The sequence below is a fragment of the Colias philodice genome, chromosome 15, assembly GCF_061535455.1.
Source record: "Colias philodice isolate Cphi_HAF_F1 chromosome 15, ilColPhil1 Martin Lab GWU primary, whole genome shotgun sequence".
NCBI classification, from domain to species: Eukaryota; Metazoa; Arthropoda; class Insecta; order Lepidoptera; family Pieridae; genus Colias; species Colias philodice.
In genome coordinates, this window is record NC_143100.1 from 7,543,888 (window position 1) to 7,568,566 (window position 24,679).

General features: G+C 32.9%; 1 protein-coding gene across 1 annotated transcript; it reads left to right on the forward strand.

Annotated features, from left to right (window-relative positions):
- Positions 1–210: 210 nt before the first annotated feature.
- LOC149482340 (delta-sarcoglycan-like) lies at positions 211–21,314 on the forward strand. Its single transcript, XM_089704382.1, has 7 exons — positions 211–433; positions 1,669–1,986; positions 16,896–17,121; positions 17,297–17,486; positions 17,651–17,843; positions 18,743–18,866; positions 19,700–21,314. The coding sequence occupies exons 2-7, from the start codon at positions 1,904–1,906 to the stop codon at positions 19,892–19,894; spliced, it is 1,011 nt and encodes a 336-aa protein (XP_089560508.1). The 5' UTR covers positions 211–433; positions 1,669–1,903; the 3' UTR covers positions 19,895–21,314.
- The last annotated feature ends 3,365 nt before the right edge of the window (positions 21,315–24,679 follow it).

The window sequence follows — 24,679 nt, forward strand, 5'->3', positions numbered from 1 at the left end:
TAATGAAATTTCTGAAAGTACAAAAAATTATTGAAGAATTATCATTTATTTGCAGGCTCTAGTTGTTATTCCAAATCTAGATTAAACTTTTCATCATTTGAAATTTTGTCTGAAAAATTTACAGGAAAGAAAACTCAACTGCTTTTCAATAAAGTTCATTTTAGTTTGGAGGGTGGGATTTATTTTACAGGATAACTGAACAGTGCAGAGCATACACGTTAGTCGGCGACGAGCCCTGAACTAAAGCACACGAGCCTCTTTCAGTCCGTGCACGCGCAACTTATTTCGTAACATTGTTGCCTGTGTTTCTATGTAACTTAGGAAGTGTTGCCAAAATGTATGCGTTTTTAAAGTTTGAAAGATAAATTCCTTTTACTTGATGCAGATAGTCACCTAGTTTAATTTTAAATTTTGTGACTTATCTTACTTTTATGTAAGTAGTTAAGTTTATATTTCAATTTTTTAACCTGATCTGTTTAAATTTAAATTAAATTTACCTGAGCTCTACATTCAATAACATGGCAATTAAAATTTAAAAATTCGTACCTAATCATAACTTCAAATTTAGATTTTTATTAAAAAATAGGAATATGTTTAAGATGAAATATTACTAGAGCACAATGATTTAAATAGTGTAAAATATGATATAAACTTTGTTCCATAACATTTTAGGTGAAAGCCAACAAGATTACGATTATGAGTGTAAAGTATTAAAATAAACAAAACGTTGTGAACTGTAGATATTGTTAAATCATAAGGAATTCGTGGTACTTTATCCTATAATAAATAAATGGGAGTAAAATGTAAATCGTATTTAGCGCGGGCGGCAGGCGGGCAGGCGGGCAGGCGGGCACGGGCCGATCTCGGCATATTTGCCATTTCCTCGACATTCCCCAGTTAATTAAACCCATTTGTACACTGTCTTGCAAAATATAATTTATGAAATGAGGAAACATTTCAACACTTGGAAAATATTTTAGGACATAATTCGAGTCTTGGAAACTGGATTAAATTGCAATCCTCAAGTAATATATATACAATATTTACTACATGTTAACGTTTAATTTTTCAATTTAAGGGTAGTATTTATATCGAAATATTTTGATGTTTTATGAAGGGAGGCTATCCATAAACAAAGATCTTTCTCCACCTCCTTGTCGATATCAAAATAAGCCCGCCTCAATCTTAAGCCCCGCCTACTGACAGACGGTAAATAATATATATCTTTACATAATATCTTATGAACAATTTTACGAAAGCTTTATATACTATACATCAGATATATGGCTCAATCGTAGAATAGACTATGTTTCTATGTAATATGGATGAAAGAGCATAAATATATAATACATATAATGCTTGATGCGACTTCCATCATCTAAGTAATATATTACAAAACATTGAAGAACCACAATGCCTTCTGTGTTTAACATAATTTATAAATTACATCACATAGATTATTAGTTTATCGCATTTCGATTATTTCATGTGCAATGCCTATAATTGTGATAAGATAGAACTTATGATTAGGTAATTATTATATCACGTATACGAATATAGAGCAATTCATTTTTTCATATATCACTCGATATTTAATAAAATCACCCCTTACTGAAGTAAATACAATACTATCAGCGAACAAATGAGATACAGAAGAAACTTTTGCAGCCAAGAAGTCAGAACAGTGCATACAATGTTGGAATAGCAGCTCTAACAAGCCGAGCATCTGAAGTTGTTAACCGTCCCGAGTGGCTGACCGGCGCATAATTCTGTAGCCGCACTTACTAACTCCACGCGAACGGGCACTTCCAAAGTGTTCGTGCCAACAGTTCGCTCGAACCACCCACACATTAATTCCTTCCGCATGGATAAGTGCCGACGATAGACACCCAAATATTAGGATATGGACACGCACTCGCTAGGCCGCAATCGTCAAACACCTGCGGCCAGAAATCACATCGTCTACACCGATCATAAAGGACGAAAGTGAGTACAAAATGTTCTATTCAACGATGCCATCAATTACTTGCCTCTTATTCGTCGCCCCATAGATTTGAAGGGGGAATTTAAACTTAACAAATGAGTGCTATTATTTCTCTCAATTTAGCCTAACAAGTAAGTTAAAGGTTCACCGAAATGTGGAACTCAATGTCCGTGAATTTCGTAATCTTCATTAATTTTAACCGCGAGTTTCTCTTCAGACTGCTGTTCTTGTTTTGCTCCTCTTAATTTTCTTTCATAACTTTATTTCCATTAGTCACGTGAATATATTTTTATGTTTAAAAATTTTTATGCGTTACTTTTATGTCATTTTAAATAATTGAAAGCGAAATAAATCTATTTACGACATTTTTATGATACACAGAAAGTGTTTTCTGTCATAAAAATAAATATTGATATATTAAATAATCACACTGGAGTAACAAGAAAGAATATCAACCGCACGTAAAAATAGTTCTTTATTCTTCACAATTTTTATTAATTTAAATATGTTTATTTTTTATCAATAAACTTAGTGTTGTCTGCGTAAATTTATAATATACGAATTAAGTGATACCTACTCGAATATAATTAATTAATTATTTTTGCTGTTATTGCGAAGTAATAGAAACTGTTCAAACACGGAGATAACCAAAGTCATACTACTTGCAGACATGTTGAACTTAGTTTTCTTAATATTTATTTACTTAAATTCCTTCTATTACCTACTTAGAAAATATAGGAAATATTGTCATACTGTGACATAGGCAAACTCACGGGCCGAAAAAGTCAAGAATAAATGTACTTAGGTATATTGTATAGAAATAATATGCACAGTTTAAAGATCCTCGTATTTATATGCTACGTATCGGTATATTCTAAATTTAAGTATAATTATTGAACCTATGACCTTTTTTGCTTCATACAAACAAACAAACACAGAAACGTGCAGACAAGTAGATAGATGCGTAATTACGTCGGCAACATCTAAAAGAGTTTTTCGTCCCTATTTCACAAGTGCGAGTAGTTAGTACGGTTTTATTGTGACAGTAGTATAAATCATATCGTTCACCGTACTAGCGGTGACAGCTACATTAACATACGTCAGGAATAACTGCCCTTTTTTGCTCAGTCAGTCCTGTTATGAAAGTAGTTCAGTATTGTTCAAAGATACAAAATTTAAGTAGTAATGTAGAACCTTACTGTAAAAAGAGGAAACATTATAGTAAATTATCATAAATAAATCTACTCTTGTACATTGTAAAACTAAATACAATTGCAACATTCAATGGAAAAGTACTTAGCAAAGGTACACGTATGCTTTACATTCTGGAGCTTGAAACACAAACATAATGAAACTCTAACAACAGTTAGAACTAAATTTTCACATTGATTATATATTCGAATGTGTTACATAGTAGCGTTAAGACGAATAGTAAGAAAATGTGACACAGTCAAACATTTAATTGGTGTCCAAATAAACAGGAGTTAATATTTAAGTTCCGGATACATTTAACATGTATAGAAAGGCAAAATAATAAAAAAATAATACTGAAATACGACAAGTATAAAGTAATAAATAGTCTGGTTGCATCGCGTTTGTGAGAATTGGATAAAAAGTTAAAATAATGTAAAGGAATAATTACACGTAGCAACGTACCTAGGCTGATTCATACTTAAGCTCCATAAATAAGCGTTTAGTTAATAAAATTTACGCAAGTACAAACACGCTTACCGTAACAATAATTCTATCACATTCCAATATAAAAATTGAGGTGTATAAGCAAATTTGAATAGAAATGGTACCGCGGTCCACACGGCGGGGTGGCGAGGTGCGAGAGGCGGGCGAAAGTTGAATGTGTGTCACGGAAGGACAGCCGAGTTACTTGCACAGTTTCCGTTAGTCACATTTTCGCAACAAGGTATTCACATTTCGAGACTGGAAAGTTGGCGTTATCGTGTTTAAAATAGAACGACAGTCACATCTAACTTTGTGATGCAAAATGGACACGTCACTAAGACGTGGGTAGTTCTGTTTGTTTTGGGTTATTAAATAAATGTAAGTCGTGGTGTTATTCATACGTCTTGTGTATTTTGATTCAACCAAATTTAATACTTTTCTGTCTTCTAATTCTCCAATTATGAATTATTTATTGGTGAGTTAAAACCCTTAATGGAGCATGATCATAAGCATGTGACTTGATATAATATTTAAATGCAAGTTTAAATTTTTTAAAACATCAAACATATTATGTTTAATGAGAATCGAGCGGGACAATTTACTAAACCACACATAAGTGTGTATGGAAGCGCAAAACATTAGTCGCATTCGAATAGTATGTACAACTTTAATGTAGAAAAGCAATTTTAACATTTTCATTCAGACTCTCTCAACACGTTCCAAACTCGGCTCTGAGTGTATAAGTATGGGTAAGTGTACAAATTGATTTATTGAAGTTAAGCGGGTTTCCGAGTTGCGCCGGAGTATTCACAGGCCTTTGCATTACAGATAAAGTGGAAATAAAAAAGAAACTTCACAAACAGAAATCCCCTTGTCGCGAGATTTACGAGCCGACTCACCTACCCTACAAAATAAGTTATATGTAAATTTTATGTTTTGTTCACATACAACACTTTTACACAAACAATAAAATTGTTACTACCTGTAAATTATATTACTGAGTATCGATTTTATAAGATATAGGTTAATGATCGAAGAGTTAGCCGAACTACATTAGGGATCAATTTCAACTAATACAATTTTATAAAGTTTCAGTAAAGCTAACAATTTTCTTTATTAAACCTTGAATGGAAGTTGTTCAAGCTACGTGATACCTTCTGTGATAATTATGAACAGACACGCAAATAACGTCACATCCTTTTGTACAATAGAAGATAAATTTCATATAACAAAAGAATTTATGATTCGAAGCATAAAACATTTTTATCTTTTGATATAATAAAATTGCGATTAAAAGTAAAAAATTATTTATACATTCTAATTTTATTAAAGTTAATTGAGTTTGTGTATTGTTATCATTAGGCGTTAGTCCGATAGTAATTGAATAGCGACGCGTGTCTATGGTAGAAAATAGAACGAGGGAGAGAATTTCGTTGTTGTTCTGATGTGATATTTATTCATTGCAGCGCAGTTCAGCAAATGTCAGCAGAATTTAAGCGCTATTTTCCGGCCCTGTTTGTCAATTAAAATATTTTGAATCACTGAAATCATTGCAATGGTGGTTAATTTGATTATTTGAAAACTAAATGCATTGATTTATTTGGTTAAATTTGTTCGCACGTTATTCTAAATACGTAGTATCAGAATTCAATTGGTCATTTAAAAAAAGTGTCGAGGTTGTGTTTATTTGATTGATAATATCAATTATTTCATGTGGATCAAATAGTAATTTAAACTTCCGACTTGGCTACGTGATTTTAACACCAGTACATAATTTATATAGGTTCTCAAAAATTTTGTAACTATGCACTTACTAGATACTATCGTATCCTGAATAACACGATTTGTAAAGCTCACATGACCATTGCCCAACCATCCATTCTGCCCAGGATTCATGTTTCCTTCAAATAATTAATGAGTGAACTGTCGATGAGGTATAAAATTATTCGATTCAGTTGACAGTGCTAGTTGATTTCGGACCTACCGTGCCCGCAATTTATACTGCATGTCACGTACCTACTCACAACTGTGGCTTGTTTGTTCATCCGCAACGCGAAACTATAATAAAATGATTAACCATTACTTTTCTTCACTTTTTTTATTTGAGTTTTCATATAATAATACGTCATGAGCACTAACGGAGTTGAGACTGAAAATTTGAGATTTAAAACTTTGTCAGCTTTTCGGCGTATCTCTAAACAGTATTTTAAATGTTTCAAAATGCATAATTTATGAAAATCCTAAGAGAAAGAGCTGTACTGCAGATGTCCTGAAGACCTGCAGTACCTAAAATATCTACGCTAAGCTACAGATTCAGTTGATTTAGTTACTACGGATGGTAATAGTTTTCCGCGATATGTCCAACCAAACTGATCTGAATATAGTTGTGCGATGTGGACATTCGTTTCAGTTCGTAGCGAGATAATAATTCACCTTATTTTTGTTAGCCGTTTTTCCTCTGTTATGTATGAAACAAACGTAGTATTGTTCAGTATATTTCGACTCTATTCCAACCGAGGGTAATAACAGCAATTGTTTATTGTTTTGTGTTATCATTAAGCCTTTATGGTTGGATGTGATTTTTGTTGATCTTTTTTGTTTATTATGCTTAATAAGGAAAGAACACAGTTAATACATACATGTATTATAACGTTATTATTATAAAAAAGCATTCTTTTACTAATAACATTATGTAAACAAATTAACACATAGGTACGCAAAATATATAGCGATTATTCGGATGAATGGTAAAACATCGTCAAAATTCAGGTAGTACAGATATCACAATTTTTTATCATAAAATGAGACTAGTGACTAATTTATTACATTAGTCAGAATTTTTGATAGCGTTGAGGATAACAGGATGTAACCCATAGGTGATATTTTTATTTTGCATCATATTGACGTAACGTGTGAACTATGAACAATGAATTAAAAACGTAACATAATCAGTATGCCATTGTAGCGAACTACCGTCTTCAGTGAGAAGACGTTATAAACAAAAACAATACTTCACAAGCCTACGTCTAACTTGGAGTATTTACTACAAAACCCACAGTCAAAATTAAAGCCGATTATCTCTAAAAGAATGTTTTCCGAATAAAAGTAGTGATTGAAGCAGATTTATCGTGCGCAATCAGATCAGATGTTAGTATTCCATCCGAAGCTCGCGGGAGCAACCTCGTACCGGCTGAATAATTTACACGCACCTTCCTCTGTGATCTGAGATTCTAGTAAGGCGGTGTTGATGTATGTCCTGTAGGATACATTAAATATAATACAGGCTGAGATTTTAAAGAGAAAATCTTATGCCTTAGCTGGAATTTGTAATATTGCAAGATTCAGAAAATTTATTTGAGTGTTTGTCTGCTGCTCTCTAAATAATCGGGATTTTAAATAAATAGAAATAAATTTTATATTTTACAGACCCGAAGTTTAAAGATTTGGTCCTGTGCTTTTGTTATTTTTATTATTGTCCATCAGTTTTGAGTTAAATATACAAGTATTATTTTTTAAGAGTGAAACAATTTTACATTACCACAAATACACATTAAAATAGTTATTACTGCGTGTATGCGGCGTTTTTTAAGTTTCAAATAAAAATAACATTAAATATCTATCAGCATTACAAATAGAGTGTTAGCTAAGAAAATAATAAAGTTGTACATTCAAAATCAGTGCATAGCCGCGCTGAGCTAGACGAGCAAAAGTGAGTTAAGTTGTCGTTGCTGACTTTATGAGTCGGCCGGGGCAACTTTTGAACAAACTTCAAGTGCTGTAAGTAAAGTGTCTGCAACTCGCCTCCGCATTACTTCCATACGATTTCACGATCTCGCCACGATCACTTTAACTCACACATGTGCGACGCAAGTGATGAAGTGTCATTGATTTCCTATTTGTTGCCGCTTTCAGCTCTTTTAGAATTTTTGTGTAGAAATTTTAACTCAAATTTATTTGGGCACTAATTATGTTTAACGATGACTATATTATAGCCTTAAAGGTTTTAAAGTCACGATGTAGTCTCATTTACATTACTTAAACGTTTTTCGCCCAATTGTCTCAATTTCTACCATCGTAGTTATTATGCGCTTCAACGACAATCTTGAACTTATTAATTGCACATTACAAACGAATGTCTTTATCTATACAATACGAATATATTTATAAAGAGAATGTAAAATTACCTTTTAAAAAACTAGCAATTTAAATTTATCAGGCGTTAATCAATGGAATACCGAGAGAAGTTTAAACACGTCTCATTAATTCGTAATGCAATTATGTTCTGGCCTTTTATAAATGTCAGTGGCTGTTAAATTAAATTCGAATTTCATTATTGACCCTTTATTACTGATGCTCCTAAAATTTGGTGTAAATAAAACAAAATCAAGATTTTATTTGTTTTTATGCATATTTATTTCTTGTAGAATATAATATTATTATGTTTAATAGAACATTGTAACACAGTATAAGGAAGCTATTATAGTATCATGTAATAAACGTGTTTATTATCTTTTATTTTTATATTTTTAAATAGGTTATACATATATAGGTTTCTTTATTAATTGTTTTTCGTAAATAAATAATTTTCAATAATATAAAACATAAGAACGATTCGGATTAATTTCTAAAAAGCAATATCAGTACAAACATACAAAATGTGCAGAGCAAATGTGTCACAGTAGGAGTATAAATAAAGTCACATTATAACAATTCCAGCAAATTGAAAGATCGAGAAAGGGGTAGACAAGCATATCCCTCGGAGACGTAAGCATTGTTTTATGGTCGTCGGGACGCTAACAAACTTCGGCAACTGCTTTATGATCCTAATTTATAAGTGAGTGGAGTATTTACGACTCTTTCTGGAGTCCTCCCGCGAGTGCGTTCAGCTCCATTGCCTCTAACCGCTTGTGATCGCGTCTATTTCTATGTGCAACTTGTTATAATATGTGAACTTCTGTCTCCATAGAGTAGATCTTTATAATGACACAATTATCAAAACGTCAGAAGGGAAAATTATACATAGAAGTTAAAATGTTGTAACAAGAGTTAGAATTGAATTATTTAAGTTTGTTACTTAAATTACCTTATAGAGTTCTCTCTTCTGCTCTTTATAACGTCAAAATAAACTGTCATAAAATTAAAACTTCTATTCTCATAGTTTCATCACATTTCAGGCTTCATCGTGGCTGTGAGAGTTTGCTATAAGTTTAATATAACATTGTGTTAACTGTATCAGGCTACTTGTTACACATGTAATCGGTCACGCCTTCCCTGTGTGCTTGGGATTTGAAGTTTCACCTGAGTGATTTACAATTTGTGAGAGCTTTATGAAATTTTGCAAGCATAAATTAATTTTCAATTTGCCTTTGACGTTTCGCTGAGCCGGCCTAACATGTCTCTCAGGCGAGGTATTAACCCGAACATGACGCCCTGTGCCTATTCGCTGCACCATATCTCTCTATACAGGTACGCTTCGTGTCATACACATGTTATGAGAAACTTAATTGAAATACTACACGTCCCTTGCGTTCGTGAACTCGTTTGGCTCTTATTTTATTATGCCAATAAACAATCGGTATAGCGGCAAAGCCTGTGATAGAAGGTTGTGCTCGTAGGCTGTGTACGGTATTTTTATGAGGATAAGACCTGAAATTCTTGTTTGGTGATTAGTGTTTGTATATTTTCAGGCTAAAATAGGATAAAATAAAACGTTTCCTGCTATCGTCTGCACTTATTTTATATTTAACAATGGAGTTGGTGGCCGGTGGTAAAGATATACATACCTACATTAAAATTAAGGAAATACATTCTAAACCGATGCATAGAACACACTTGTTGTGTCCCAACTCAACACATTTCACAATGGATACTCTTAAAAAGTAAAAAAATATTATTTTTTAACGAACGATTATTATTTGCACTTCTAATATTCTGCTTCCAAGCTACTGTTGATTTTAAGTATTAATCTCGAAATTGTAAAATTTTAAAACTTATTAAAAAAGTATTCTATCGAGAACCATATTCCTTTAAAACTAACGTGTTATTATTAAACAATTAATAAAAGACGATCCGAACGTATGTTGTTTCATGAAGTACCCTCATTTTTTTTTTAATATTTTACATTTGGTTTATCTCGTATATTTCTTTAAACAGCTGATCTGATTTTAAGGATATAAAACTTTATAGAAATAAAAAAACGCAATTAATTTTATTCTTATATAAACACAACCTATTCTTTTGCAATCAGCAAGGAAGCAAAAGGGTTATGATAATTACCAGACATAAAATTTCAAATGTAAACTGTGGCCTTAATCCAAATGCAATTTGCTAGCAACCGACTTAAAGTCGGCGAGAAATGTTACGCAAATAAGTACATAACGAGATAAACTTGTTTCTTTTCCGACTAACTCCCACAATTTAAAGTTAGAAGGTTCTCTTATATGGACTTTTTTTTTAAGGTAATGCTAAAAATAAAATGTAATTAATATGTTATGTTAGCTTAGGAACTTTTTAAATTAATATTTGTGTTTATGTTTATAAAAAAGTATAAGGTTTAAGCATGGACGTATAAAAAAAGACGGACGCCGTATTACGAACAAACAACATGAAGCCACCATAGTAAGCTAGCGATCGTGTAAAGACAATAAACACGCACACACTCTCACCATAGTAAGCTAGTCGGCCGCCATTACGTCGTGAACTACCGACTGATTAACTGCGTCACTGTTTCACAAAAAATATTTAAAATGCCGTCTTGCGTGGTTAAATGGTGTCGCAACAGTACAATTTTAAATAACAAAACACAAGGGATTACATTCCACAGGGAAGCAAGTTATTTCTTTTATGTTTTAATGACAAAATTATTACGGCAAAATTTATAGAAAAAAATACAGCCGCCATTGTCATCAACACAGCTGTTGCCATGGCAACATGGCACACACGCATGGATGTTTCGCCGCCATTACTAGGCTTCACTCAATATTTAGGCGATATACCGTCCGTCTTTTTTTATACGTCCATGGGTTTAAGAATATGTCAGTTTTAACGGAATACCACATATTACAGGCTCATAAAGTTCAAGATCCGTTCTCATGCGATAGAGTAACTTTAGGCATTGTGCGCAACCATAAACACTAATCTAATAGTGGATTTTCAGCCAATTCGCAGCGCCTATGTTCTCAACACGTAGACACATAATTATGTATCTTTTTACTCACTGATTACATTCACCTTAATCTAAATATTTTTCATTAATCTATATTGTCGTTAGAACACTGAGTAACAGTTTAAAAGTTAATAAAATATGACAATGTTATAAAAAATCCTTTTTCTTTTCTTCACTGAAGTTATAATAATAAACAAACGTATTATAATAGTCAAATATGAACGCAATCGTTTGAATTTGAAACTGCATATAGTGTTTGAATAATGCTAAACACAAAATGGAGGTCGCTAAGAGAATTGGGTTCGGTACATTGATTTAAATATCCGTTACTGCGGCGATGGTCCCTCGTCACGAATGAAATTGCACTTGATTTATGATCGACCTAGACAATTGTTATGCACAACTTGCAAAATAATGTATTTCTTGAAAATACGGATATAAAACTCATAAAACTAATTGAGAACAGATAATATTTGAAAACGCTAACATTTGCAAAATGGTTAGGGAGCCAGGTGCAAATTTGGTTAACTATTTCCTCTCAAGAGATAATTCGTCAGACGCATGAGAGTATAGTATTATAAAGCCTCGTGAACGTCAGCTGGCGCTCGGTTGCGGGGGTGAGCGGTTGTAGCCTCCCTCGCACATAGGAAAAAAAATACATTCATTCATTCATTTCCTCTCAGCTAAAAATTTGTCAAATTGTAGCTAACCCAATATCTCAACGAAAAAAAATAGTCAGCTGGTTACAACATGGTGTATTATACGTCAGCTGGTGTCTCGAACATGAAAGTTAAATTTAAAGAAAAATTTATTTTCCGTTATTTCCTCTCAAACAAAAATTTACCTGATGATAGCTTATATGTAACTGTGGATAAATATATATGTCAGCTGGCTGTATCTTGGTGGAAAAACCGTCAGCTGATACGGGAGGCTACAACCGCTCTTCCCCCCAACCGAGCTCCAGCTGACGTTCACGAGGCTTCATAATACTATACTTTGATGCATTTTACTAATTACCGTTTGAGAGGAACTTGGTCATAATATCTGCTGCTGGCTCCCGGACCAAAAAGGATATAACGCGCGCTTCATTTCAAACATCGCACTCAATACCCCGGATCATTGGATCGAATATTAAGGGCATTGAAACTTTCTGGCATATCAACCCGCCGCCATTTTGATTTTTTTTCAAAATCGCGGCGCACGATTAAAGTGGTATGTATGGATAGAGGACACATAGACGAACAAAAAATGTCTCATAACATAGTACCCTAAAGCGTCACATTACCGAGATATTTGGAGGTAAATATTCACTTATGAGTACAACGACAAACACTAAAAATTGACTTATTACGTGTCTATATGCATAATATTATTTCCAAATAATCACTTCCAGGTAGATTATTATTATTAACAGTTTATTGGAAGAAAGTAGGTACATTCATTACATAAAAACACGCTTTGTAACTAGATATATTACTTACATATATTTTTTTATGTAAGTAATGTAATGAATACCTACTTTCTTCTTTTAATAATAATAGTCTACCTGGGAGTGATTATTTGGAGATAATATTATGCATAAAGACACGTAATAAGTCAATTTTTAGTGTTTGTCGTTGTACTCATAAGTGAATATTTACCTCCAAATATCTCGGTAATGTGACGCTTTAGGGTACTATGTTATGAGATATTTTTTGTTCGTCTATGTGTCCTCTATCCATACATACCACTTTAATCGTGCGCCGCGATTTTGAAAAAAAATCAAAATGGCGGCGGGTCGATATGCCAGCGTCCATACAAAAAGTTTCAAACCCTTTTGTACCACGTTTGGAGTGTTGTTCATGAGCGGTAAACAAATCAGCAATCATATAATGGCACTCGCATACACGGTGTATAGCGCAAAGTGCTACGTTGTTGAAGTTAATGGCTATTAGTTTGGTTCGTTAGCGGAATATTGCTAACGAATGTGCATCTGCCGCAACATTCCAGCGGTGAGGTATGATGTGCGGTGCGATGCGACGCGGCGCGGTGAAACGCTCAATTAGCACACTCCCTACTCAACTATTCTACCTCACTTTTCATATAAAACGCCTGTAATTTCACGCTGTGCAAGTACATAGCGTAAAAATGTTACACAAATGGATATAATGTCACGGGCTGTAATGGGTCAGAAGCGTGTTGGAGAGGAGCGTTGTAAACTATGAATAGATCGAAATATTTTTACAATTTTATTTTGCTTATGTGAGAGCGGTTGTAAATGATTGTAGTGATATAAAATATGCAATGCAATAATATTGTAGCGGGGAAAATAAATCCGACAAAATATCATTTCGGTAAAAGGAATCGCTTGTCCTATTAAGGCGTATCTAGAAGCGGGGGAAGCTCAGAAGTCGAGTTGGCCTGATGGAGATGATTAATATGCCTCATTTGCGGCACGCGCCCTCCTTGCTACGAGCTACGAGCTACGGACTACGGACTACGAGACGATGCTACGTGCCTGAATACGTACATCGTTTACGCTTCCGCGCAGAAAATTTATTAGATTCACCCCATTTATACCTTTTATCTCAATTATATACATTGTAGGTACTCAATACGTTATATTGTTGATGTACAACTTCGCTTGGCAGGATTTTTTTGTTAAGTACATACCTATGTGTTAGGTGAGAAAAGTAAACCAACTTAATTTATGTGTTATTTTAACTATAGGGATTAGCTTATAAAGATAACTTTCCATTTTGAAATTATTTTATTTCATAAATATTCAATTACATCTTTTTTTATACGTGATTTATCTGGATGGAAACTAAGGTAGGTATTATTTACAATAGCGTTATGTAAATATTAGTTAAAAATCGACTCATTTATAATAATGGAGGAACTTTAAATTTATAATACTTATATGAATAATTGTTCGACATAAAAAATACAGTAAAGTACGTTATACTCAAATTAAAAATTTATGATATCTATAAAAATTCAACAACAATTTACATTTCCTGACTATACTATATATATAGCTTCTTATGTTAAGGTTAAATTAAAAATAAACCTAAATTAAAAAAAAGCTTTAATTTTTATTATAAATCTGTTTAAATTAATTTATTAACCTCCAAACATATAAAAAGGAGAATATTTGCATACAAACTGAGGTGATCGGAAATCAATTTACTGTCCATATTTTGTCCAGCAATATATTTATAAAAATATAAAGACCAAGATGTGTGGGCGGCGCGGAGATATTCTTGTAATTGATTTCTAATGCCACGTAAAACCCCCAAACGTGTTGCGAGCCTGGCCCGGGAGATAAACAGAGTACAGCGGGCTCAAGTGCCTTTCCTGAACGTTTTTCTTTCAATTTTTATCAAACTTGTTTAATACGATTATTATTTTACATCCAATTATAGATTGACTTAGATGATTTCCGTAGCCTTAACCAGTTTTGATGGTTATATTTATTTTTAATTACATCGTGAAAATAATGTTATCAATGGAGGGTGAACTCATAATAATGTAAACAAACGAATGAAACTGCTGTATTTATTAATAAAATAATTCATCAATTTACTTTCTTTCAATTTATTCTATTTGGTTCAAATGCAATTATTACACTGTGGGTATTTAAATTTTTTGTATGGCAACAATTTGTAAATGATTGTCATCTGTGTACGAACGTTGTTGTCAGGTTGAATAGTGGGCAAGGTGGACAATATCCTTGCATGTTGCGGTGAGAACGCGTGCTAGAATTTTTCACTGTACAATGCTCCTGTCGCTCCCCAATCCTTGTAAATTTATAGCTCTTGCTGACGCTATCCAGTTCACTACAAATGTCTTTTTAAATATTACTTTACGTCTTGAAATAACGCTCTTGGATATTGTTCAAAAAGTCAAGTTTATGTTGTTTAATGTTGTTTAAGATTATATTTCTACAGTTATGAGCTCAGCTCAGCTCTTAGATAAATTTCTTAGATAAATTTTATGTTTGTTAATTAACTGGCATTGTGCTGGTAAAATTTTTTTTTTTCAAACAAAATTAAAAAAAAAAAAAAATATTATTGACGAACTCACTAATTTTGAATTTACTTATGACATTTCAGAACTATTACTACTATTTTACTGAGATCTCAGCATATACCGTAGTAATTGAAATAAACGATCAATTTTGATCTGTGCACATGACACTTGACATTGGCAGAATCCGTCCTCTATGGAATTGGGAAGGCCATAAACAAAGAAGAAGAAGAAGAAGAGATCTCAGCACAAAATATTTGCGTAATAATATCTCACATGAGAACGTTGCCATAGATTTACAAGGCTATCTATGCCTATATGTACCAAATGCATTGAATAGTTTTTTCGTCAGACGTGTCCAATATTTTATAAAAAGCATCGTTAAAATTCCGAATTAACATGAGTATAAAGTCAATCCATGAATATGAAAGTGCATTTTATTGGTTTTTGAAGTTTAAAAGCCGTTTTATGCTGCTATTTCTCGTGTATACAGACATAAAATATATATGGGGTCAGTTTCAAAATGAGTGGGTTCAAAACAATAGGTTACTTATAATATAATAATTGTGTAATGTTATGCTTATAATCGAATTTAAGAAAGTATCAATTGTAGAGGGAAACTGATTTTTATGACCGCTAAGTTATTGAAATGAAAAACAAAATATTTTATTTTAATTTTTAGGTTTTTGTTTCATAAGAAATGAACATTTTATAGTGATAGGATAGTGCCAACTGGCAATAGGAGTTTGTCATAACAGAGGGTAGTTTTATAAAAACATAATAAACAGAGGTAGTCGAAGCAATTGCAAACTAGTCAAAAGTGAAAAGGGTTGTGTGAATAGTGCATTGAAATACTTTAATTCAATATGATACAGTAATATTTTTGTACAAATTCTGGTTTAGAGGATATTACATAATGACCAAATGTGCAATATTTCGTTGACAATTTGAGGTTTAAATAAATTGCACGGTAAACGCTTTGTACCGATCGCTGTTTTAAATCTAACTACATCGCGTGACTCATGTATATTAGGCACATGGCCCAACTGATGCCGCTCACGGCTTAGTAGAATAAAACTACAATTTTTATTCGTGTTTAACGCAACAGTTCTGTATTGCAGAGTTTAGCTATGCAAATGTGTTGCAGTTTATAATCCGAGAATGCAATATCTAACCAGTTTTAAGAGTATGTTTATTTTACACGACGTAGGTACCAGTCTGTGGCATCATCGCTATAAATCTACATGTACACTAACGTTTTAATTGATTTGATTGCGTGAATGTTGTTTTATGTTACCATTGTAAGTTTATTTGTAAAACGTATGTTTTTTAGAGTAGAAAGTTGTAGTAGAAAGCTTCATTATCCTGAATGAATTGAGCATTATTTTTCTTTTATCAACCTGTAATCCGAATGTCACTAGATAATTATGCGTGGCGGTATGCGAACACATTTACTTTTTATATAAAAACATAACATAAATTCTTCTATTCGATTTATTTGTATTTTTTCACTCATATTTTATTTGTCTAGTGAGAGTTGAGACATTTGTATACAAAATAAAGCGGAATACGCTACGATCTGTTGAGCTAAAGGAAATAAAGTTATGATTTATGCAAGAGAGATGTGTTTCAAAGAGCGCTCGTCGTAAACGTTGTATTCCAAAATATTGTGTCTAATACAATATGTTTTCAGCGTGCTTGAAATATTTTATTAGTTACTTTGAAATTGCTGTGCAGTATTCGGTTTTTTACGCTTTTCAAAATATGTAAGTTCCTCCATTTTATTTTATGATTTGAGAAGCTTAGATAACAAAATGAAAGGGGGTTATTATTTTGTAATCTAAATTGAGAATATTGTAGCTTTTATGACGTAAGTAATTTGCTGGGCTAATTAAAATGTCAATATAAAAAATAATAAAACATTTTTTAAATTCTCTGTTTGAAAAACAACAGAGATTGTTCGTTCTAAGTGGAGGTGATAATTTAAATCGCAGTATTTCCGGGCAGCCGAGGGCAATGAAATGTCACATCGTTTTACAAGCAATATTTTCCTTTCAGGATTCCTTATGCCGACAAGATCACTCCGGAGCCAATCCTCAACAACAATGCGGCTCGGGACACAAAGGCGGACTCGATCAGGAACAGTTATAATAGCCAATTCAAAGTTGGCATTTACGGCTGGCGGAAGAAATGTCTTTACATTCTTGTCATGGCACTCATGTTTATGATGATTATAAATCTCGCATTGACGCTTTGGGTTTTGAAAGTTTTAGATTTTAATTCAGTAAGTATTCTTAAATTTATATATTTTTTTTGTATCTAGGAATAAAACCTTAACTGTTCTTGGTGAGATTTGTTTAAGGCGATAAATCTACTATTTAGCAAGTCAAAACGTAAATAAATTTATTCATGACTTATTCATGATAACTTTACATGACTTTTTCCATTATTTATAACAGGAAGGAATGGGTCAGCTCCGAATAGTGCCAGGTGGTCTCCAGTTACTCGGACAAGCGCTAGTGTTAGACTCGTTGTTTGCGTCAAGCGTGAAGTCGCGACGCGGCCATCCGATTTCCATCGAATCTTCGAGAAATTTTACAGTTTCTACCCGTGATGCTCATGGCATTGTTCAGAGTAGATTGTTTTTAAGTAAGTTTTAAGGAAATTTTAAACTTACCGTAATATGAATGATGAATGAAATTAATGATCCTTGATAGGGATGAATGCTTGATTTTTTGACATAGCAAATGGCAATATAAATCAACAACTATAGCCATATCAGACTTGAACTATAGCCATTTCGGTTTCGGCAGGTCACGATCGCTTAGAAGTGAATGTAGGGCGGTTAGAAGTACGTGACGCTCGCGGGGCCTTGCTCCTCGGCGCGGGCCACGACGCGGTGACGGTGGGCGCTGATAACTTGCTCGTGGCCAGCCCCGCCGGCGCCTCCTTCAACACCGCCGTACAAACTCCGCTCGTTAAGGCACCACCGTCTAAGCAATTGATGTGAGTACTACAAGTTTCGTTCTGTAGGTCAGAACCACGGTGACACGTATTTTTATACAAATCAGGAATTCCTTTCTATATTTTATTTTGTGTCATCCTGACCACGGAACAAGGTCAGGATGACACAAAATACAATTCGATATTAAATATTTATTCTGTAATATATAAACATAATTTCATGAATATCCCAAATACTGGTAAAATAGCGAACATTACGTTAATCTATGTTTAGAATTTAAATTCGTGTTTCTGTGAATTGTTCAGCTGAATAATTATTTTACGTCAATGAAATTAATACATTAGCTATAATGAATACCGAAATATCTCAAATTTTACCAATATTTAACGACTGAATAAATTAAAATTATGCGTGTCATACATACCTGTGCTCTATTACTGCACAAAAGAGCAATGCCATGCTTATTGAGTTACTAGCTGTGCCGCGCGGTTTCACCCGCGTTGCTCCGCTCCTGTTGGTCTTAGAGTGATGATATTTAGCCTATAACCTTCCTCGATAAATGGGCTATATAACACCGAAAAAATTTTCCAAATCTGACCAGTAGTTCCTGAGATTAGCGCGTTCAAACATACAAACAAACTCTTCGCAGCTTTATAATATTAGTATAAGTATAGATTTCAGCATGGTTCTATGTAAACATGAAATAAGAATTAAGTTTTATTTTTGACGGAAAGATATGTAAATTAGAGATATAAAATGACAATTTTCACTTTTAAAGCACATAATATAAATACAGTGGAAAATAGAACCTCCTGATTTTCTAAGTTGGTAAAATACCAGAGCACGATTAACAAGCACTTTTAATACATGTTTTTCATTTTCTATATTGTTATTGTAGTTCAAATTAATCGCTTAAACATTTATATCCCATGTAACACAGGCTAGAGTCCCCCACGCGTTCGCTAGAGATGCACGCAGCTCAGAACATTGCTCTGGAGTCGCGCGCCGGCGACATTAGTGCTAGCTGCCTCACCACGTTCCGCCTGCGGTCTGTTGCTGGATCGGTGAGCAACTTTAACCCTGTATAATAATATCTGTTTATTTTCATGATTAAATCACAAATATAACACACGTCCATCTACATAAATTCACATACGAATAGGTCAGCAATTGACAAAGTATGATGCTCCAGTTTATCCATATCTTCTGTTTTTCTCTTTATACAGATTCTGTTTGTTTTTGATAAAGGATAGTAAAAGGAAAATCAATATGGACGATTAGTGATGACGGATATCACAATCGAGGGTGGATGTGTAAAAGCCATGAATTATACTTCAGGTCATTTTCTTTATATAACAAAAACATAACAACATAGATCAATAATTAGTACAATAACCACTTATAATGATTCTAGCGTAAAAAACACAACGGCTATAACTCTTTATAAAATGATACATCGCATAGCCTCGCATAATGTAGTTTCACCTAGTACGGGTCAGTGCTGAGTCGGGGACCCGACACGTATACTATCAAACATACATTATTGTAACAGTTGTTTCTTTTCGTTCGCAATAAAAATGATATACAGTTCAATTCGAGATTGCCGTTTGATATCTGTATCTGATATTGTACAATATTTTTACAAAATACTAAGTAATGCAAAATTTTTGAACTAATTTGAGGATATATTATATTTAACAGCTAATCTGCCTTTGTAGCGTCACTTAGGAAATTATCAGGTACATGAAGGTACAAATGCTTTTAACATTTGACTCAAACTATACAGTGAAGTAGGACTGGAAGCACTTCACTCATATCTCAATGCCATGCTTATTTTTTGAGAATTATTCTATTAGATACATCGTAAATCATTGTGTAACAAAAACATTCTTTTCAGATAAGACTAGACGCGCCAAGTATATACATGCCAAAGCTTAAATCTGCGTTACCACTACCACCGTCAGCGTCCCACTCCCACGACCCACACCATCAGAATATCTACCAGCTGTGCGCGTGTGCGAACGGGAAACTCTTCCTAGCTCCACCTCATGGGGTTTGCGCTGCGAGAGAAGAGAGTCTTATATGCCGATGATGCTCTGATTTTGTGATTGATGTAAGAAGACTTCGAGAAGCAAGAATCATATTATTTTGGGTGTTTGAATCAATGTGCCTATTTGTGCATTATTATTTTCTTCTTCGTTGTTGTAATGCGTATTAAGTTCCATTATTATTAAACATGAAAGTGGCACCATTGTATAAATAATCAGTACCTAATTGGTTAATTTTATTAAAAGATCATTGTCCTCAAAAGTAAGAGTACCTCCTCAAAACAAGAGTAATACAATGCAAATATGTTTTGGTTCAAAGATTATTTATTAAAGATCTACAACGGCTTAAAACATAAATTAGATATGAATTACTTTATAGTTGCGTTATTTTTAACAAAGAACGAAAGAACAAGGTAAATTTAGGGGCTATTCAAATCTAGAGCTAAGAGTTTGGGCCAAACTATTACGCTTACAATTTGTATGAGTAATAGACAAATATTTTATAAAAAATATCTTCTTACATCAAATTATTAGCAAATATGTGGATAGACAGTGTATAAAAAATATTAAATATATAATGTATATTGTATAGACAGCTTTAGGTGTGAGATGGTTTACGTAAGTAGAAGGCTTTTTTGAATGTATGATAGCGAAGACATTCCGAATTTTCTTTGAAATCATCCCCCAAGCACATCAAGCTTACAACATTATTGAAATTTAAAATCTCCTTCTACTTTAAAGAAAATAAAATTTATGTTATTCTTAATTTACTGATTACTAAATCATTTTAGATGCGGTGAGCGAAACGTGACTCTGATTTCGATTGTTTAAAGCCTGTAGTTTCAGTTTACGATTCACGATTGCTCACTGTTGCAGGCTTGCGATTAGCAAAGGCAGTTAACCCATCACAGAGAATACAAAACGAATTCCCGACAGTCTAAGTGATTTAGTAGTGTAAACTTTGAATAAAATTCATTATACAACGACAACAAACGTATCAGAATAGGTACATATAATTAATAACTAGTGCCTTTGGAGTCGCAATTACGAATACATTGGCTGAATTATCGCAATTTCTTCGGTATGCTAAGGAATGTATACATACATGGTGTTGTGATAGAATTTAGAAGTAGATTGTGTTCAAATCTGTATATTAGATTATTTATCGAAACAAAGCACTTGTGTTTCAAACCCTATGCAAGTTTCAGTTTGAAGCTCAAATGTTAAAGCGCCGTAAAGATTTTTGTAATATATTATGTATATTATAAATTAAAAAACCAAATATTATTATGTTTCGTAAGTACCTACGTACTAGAAGAAAATAAATTATCAAGAAATTTGTTGCTTGCTTCAAAAGCTTATTAGTTTACTTTCCAGTAGCCAGAATCTTTTTCTATGTAGATATTTATGAAATTGTTGTAAAGAGAAAATTGTTGATTATTAATATAATTGTACATATCTATATGATGGAAATATAAATTACACTCATAAATAAAATATATTATACTATCCCATGACACGGTGATTTGATTTATTGTACTTGTATTGGTATGAATTGCCATAATATTGAAGAATGTTAATTTAAAGAACATTAATTTGTAAATAGCAGTTAATTAAATGAACATCTTTAATAGTCATCTGACATGCTTTATCGCTTTACTACGTGAGAGCTGTGTTCGGTTGACGAACTACTTGAGCCATCTTGCTTCTGATTCTTGCTTCTGTTTGTGATATTTGTTTTCCATACATAGTAAATTCAACAGAATGAAAGCACAAATATTTGCTTAAATTATTTTATGCCATGGAATATCGATACCTTTTATTTTAGAGATAAACAGACGTATTATACTCATATATATCTAATACATATAAACTTATATATAATAATAAACACCACATCCATGAGAATGAAATAATAAACATTTTATGTAATATATTTGGCAAGTGAGCTGTACGAGGCGCCGTGAACAGTCACTAAAGTTTAATTAAAGATTAATGATAAATCGTCGTAGGAAGCTGCATTCTCCGCGTCTCGCACGTGAATAACGTCCGTTCCTCTAGCACTTAAATAACTTAAGCCGAGTAACCTAACGGTAAATTCACTCCTTTTGTTTAGGGCGCGTACGCTAATTGTAGAAAGGACTGCAAAAACGTCTTTAATGAGGAAGCGCTACCGCCCTATTATATTCATTTAACCCCATTAAAGGTGCGTTATCTCGCTCGTAAAACACAATTAACCGTGCGGGCAAGTTAATAAAGGATAAGTTAATTCAGTTGTAGTAGATTTTATTAAAACGGATATTCTACTTTGTTAACAATTTCGAAATATCTACGTCTCGCTGTTCCATCTGTACCTAATTTAATTTCGTACTCCTTTGTTGTGGTGTAGCGGGGAACTCTTAATGCCGTTTCAAAGACACCTCGCGCCTCGCCGGCATCCACTGAGCGAGAGGAAATAAAGTTATGATTTATGTGGTGAAATATGTTGCTGCTGGAATCTACGCCGGAGCCTGTAAGCATTTCATACGCGAAATGACGTTTGTGGATGTTGGCGGATAGAAGTGCAATTACCTACTATGCCAATGAAAAAAAAAACATATTATACTTTATTACTACGTTATTATGTACTTGGATTATAGATTTTTTTACTGAAAGTTAACTTCTTGTAATAACAGCCTCAGAAGAATTTTTTTTTCAATAAATATGCCAAGATCAGTGAGTCAACACGACGAGAGATTAAGGATAAAAAAGGTAAGTGGTTTCAAAATATTATTGTTTTATACAAAAGATATACTAAGGTAAATGTAGGATGTATGTTTGTCGATATGTTTGATCATGTTATTGTAACTCTGCACAAAAAGATGAACCGTTTTTATTGTGGCTTTATAAATTCAAATAAATCTTATTCAGATTGTTCGTAATGCAACTTCTTCTCAAAATAAATAACTAACTAATATATATAATAAAATCTGTTCGGCAAGATGGTTAAACTGCGTAACAAGATTGGAAGAGCTATTTGTAAAAGTTTTTCGTCCTTCTAATTTCGAAGTACTTTAGTTTGTCTGCAAACTTTGTTCACTTCTCTAACTTCGGATAAAGGTGTGTGTAGATAATATAACATTCAAGTTCATTGTTAAGTTTGTTCACGTGACAACTTTGGAACTTCTTGCAGTTCCCATACGATATTAATCTGCAAAGAATTCGCTGAGCATTAGACCAATTTGTATGGATAATGACAGAAGTGGTGAACACATTTGGAGGAAAACTAGCACTGGGAAAATTAACTTTGGTTGTAACATTTTTCATCTTCCCAGTGGATTCGAAATACGGCTTTTGAGTTAATTATTATCTGCATCTCTATCAGATAAGAAATGAATATTATATTATCTATTCTTGATCTATTATATCTTCACGTTTTACAAATTTCTTCAAAAAAAAAAATTCAAATACTTTTTTTTCGCCCATTATGTCAATAAAACATGATTTTTTAAATAAAATTTAGAACGCGTTTTGATTTGCTTGTGAAACAAATACCTCTAATGTTTGTTATTTAGATACATTTTTATAAACATATTAATTTAAAAAGTCTTTATTAAATCATCATAATATAGAGAACCTGAGAGAACAGTGCCTATATCGAAATGAGGTTTGATAAATAGTCTGAATATTGCAACATGGAGCGACATTGGTGTTAGAAAATTTCATTAACGTTGCACATGTTCAATTACTGAATAATGGATATCGAATAGTAGACAGGTATTGAGTGCAGCTAGCTGATATCACATGATTCTATTTACTGATAAATGACCAAGATTATTATAAACTGGGAACAATATTTCAATGTGACATAACTATAGAGTATAGACCCATTCTGCAGGTATTCAATGGATTGGGTGTCATTAACATTAATTATTATCATGTATGAACTGTATTAATGTTTGCTTAAAAGCGAATATTGAATATTTATAAAAACAAATAAAAAAAAGATTTAGTACTACTGTTCACTGGTTAGAATGTTGTAACCATGTTGTAATAAGCTTTGTCGTAGATTTGCGCGTCATATAATATTTTATGAAAGCAGCATCTGTTCAATATTTTTGAAACTATATAAGTAGTAGATTCAATTTAAATGAAGCTATCAATAAATTTTACAGTTAATTTTTAAGAGGGACATAATACTTTTATGTCAAGGTCGTTAAAAATTATAGGTTTTCTGTAGTTAAATATGGATTGAAACGAAATAAAACAAACTATGATAAACAAATATTCAAATATGATTAATTTATTTAGATCCTTAATATATTTTACGAAAATAATACATATAACGTAAATCCGCTGATATTGTTGTTGTACAATAGTTGATGAGTATATTCTGACAGCAGGAATGTTGCTCCAAAAATGTTCACACTAATTGAGTGTGCTCTTTTTTCGCCACGAAGATAGGAGTTTAGAAGAAGAATAATTATATAACTATTTACCCGTGTTAATTATATTTTATAAGTTAACACTATACCAACATATTATAGTCAAAATCATTTTTAATTGATTTCTGGAATAAGAGCAGTTACTTTAATCTGCTACGGTAATTAAATAGTTCTGTTGTTTTTTTTTCCAATTACTCTGATCACTAGGTTTCACTAAAAGCATAGGTGTTTTCCGTTTGCGTTTTAGCGTTGACAACATTATCGCGGTAGGAGTGAGTGGCTACTCTACCACCGAAACCTGCAACTCACTCATACTCACAATTACTTTAACTCTATACGTGTAATTTTTCAGGTATATTTTGAAAGGAGGCATCTTTATGTACAAGCGTAACATTAAATTTTGTT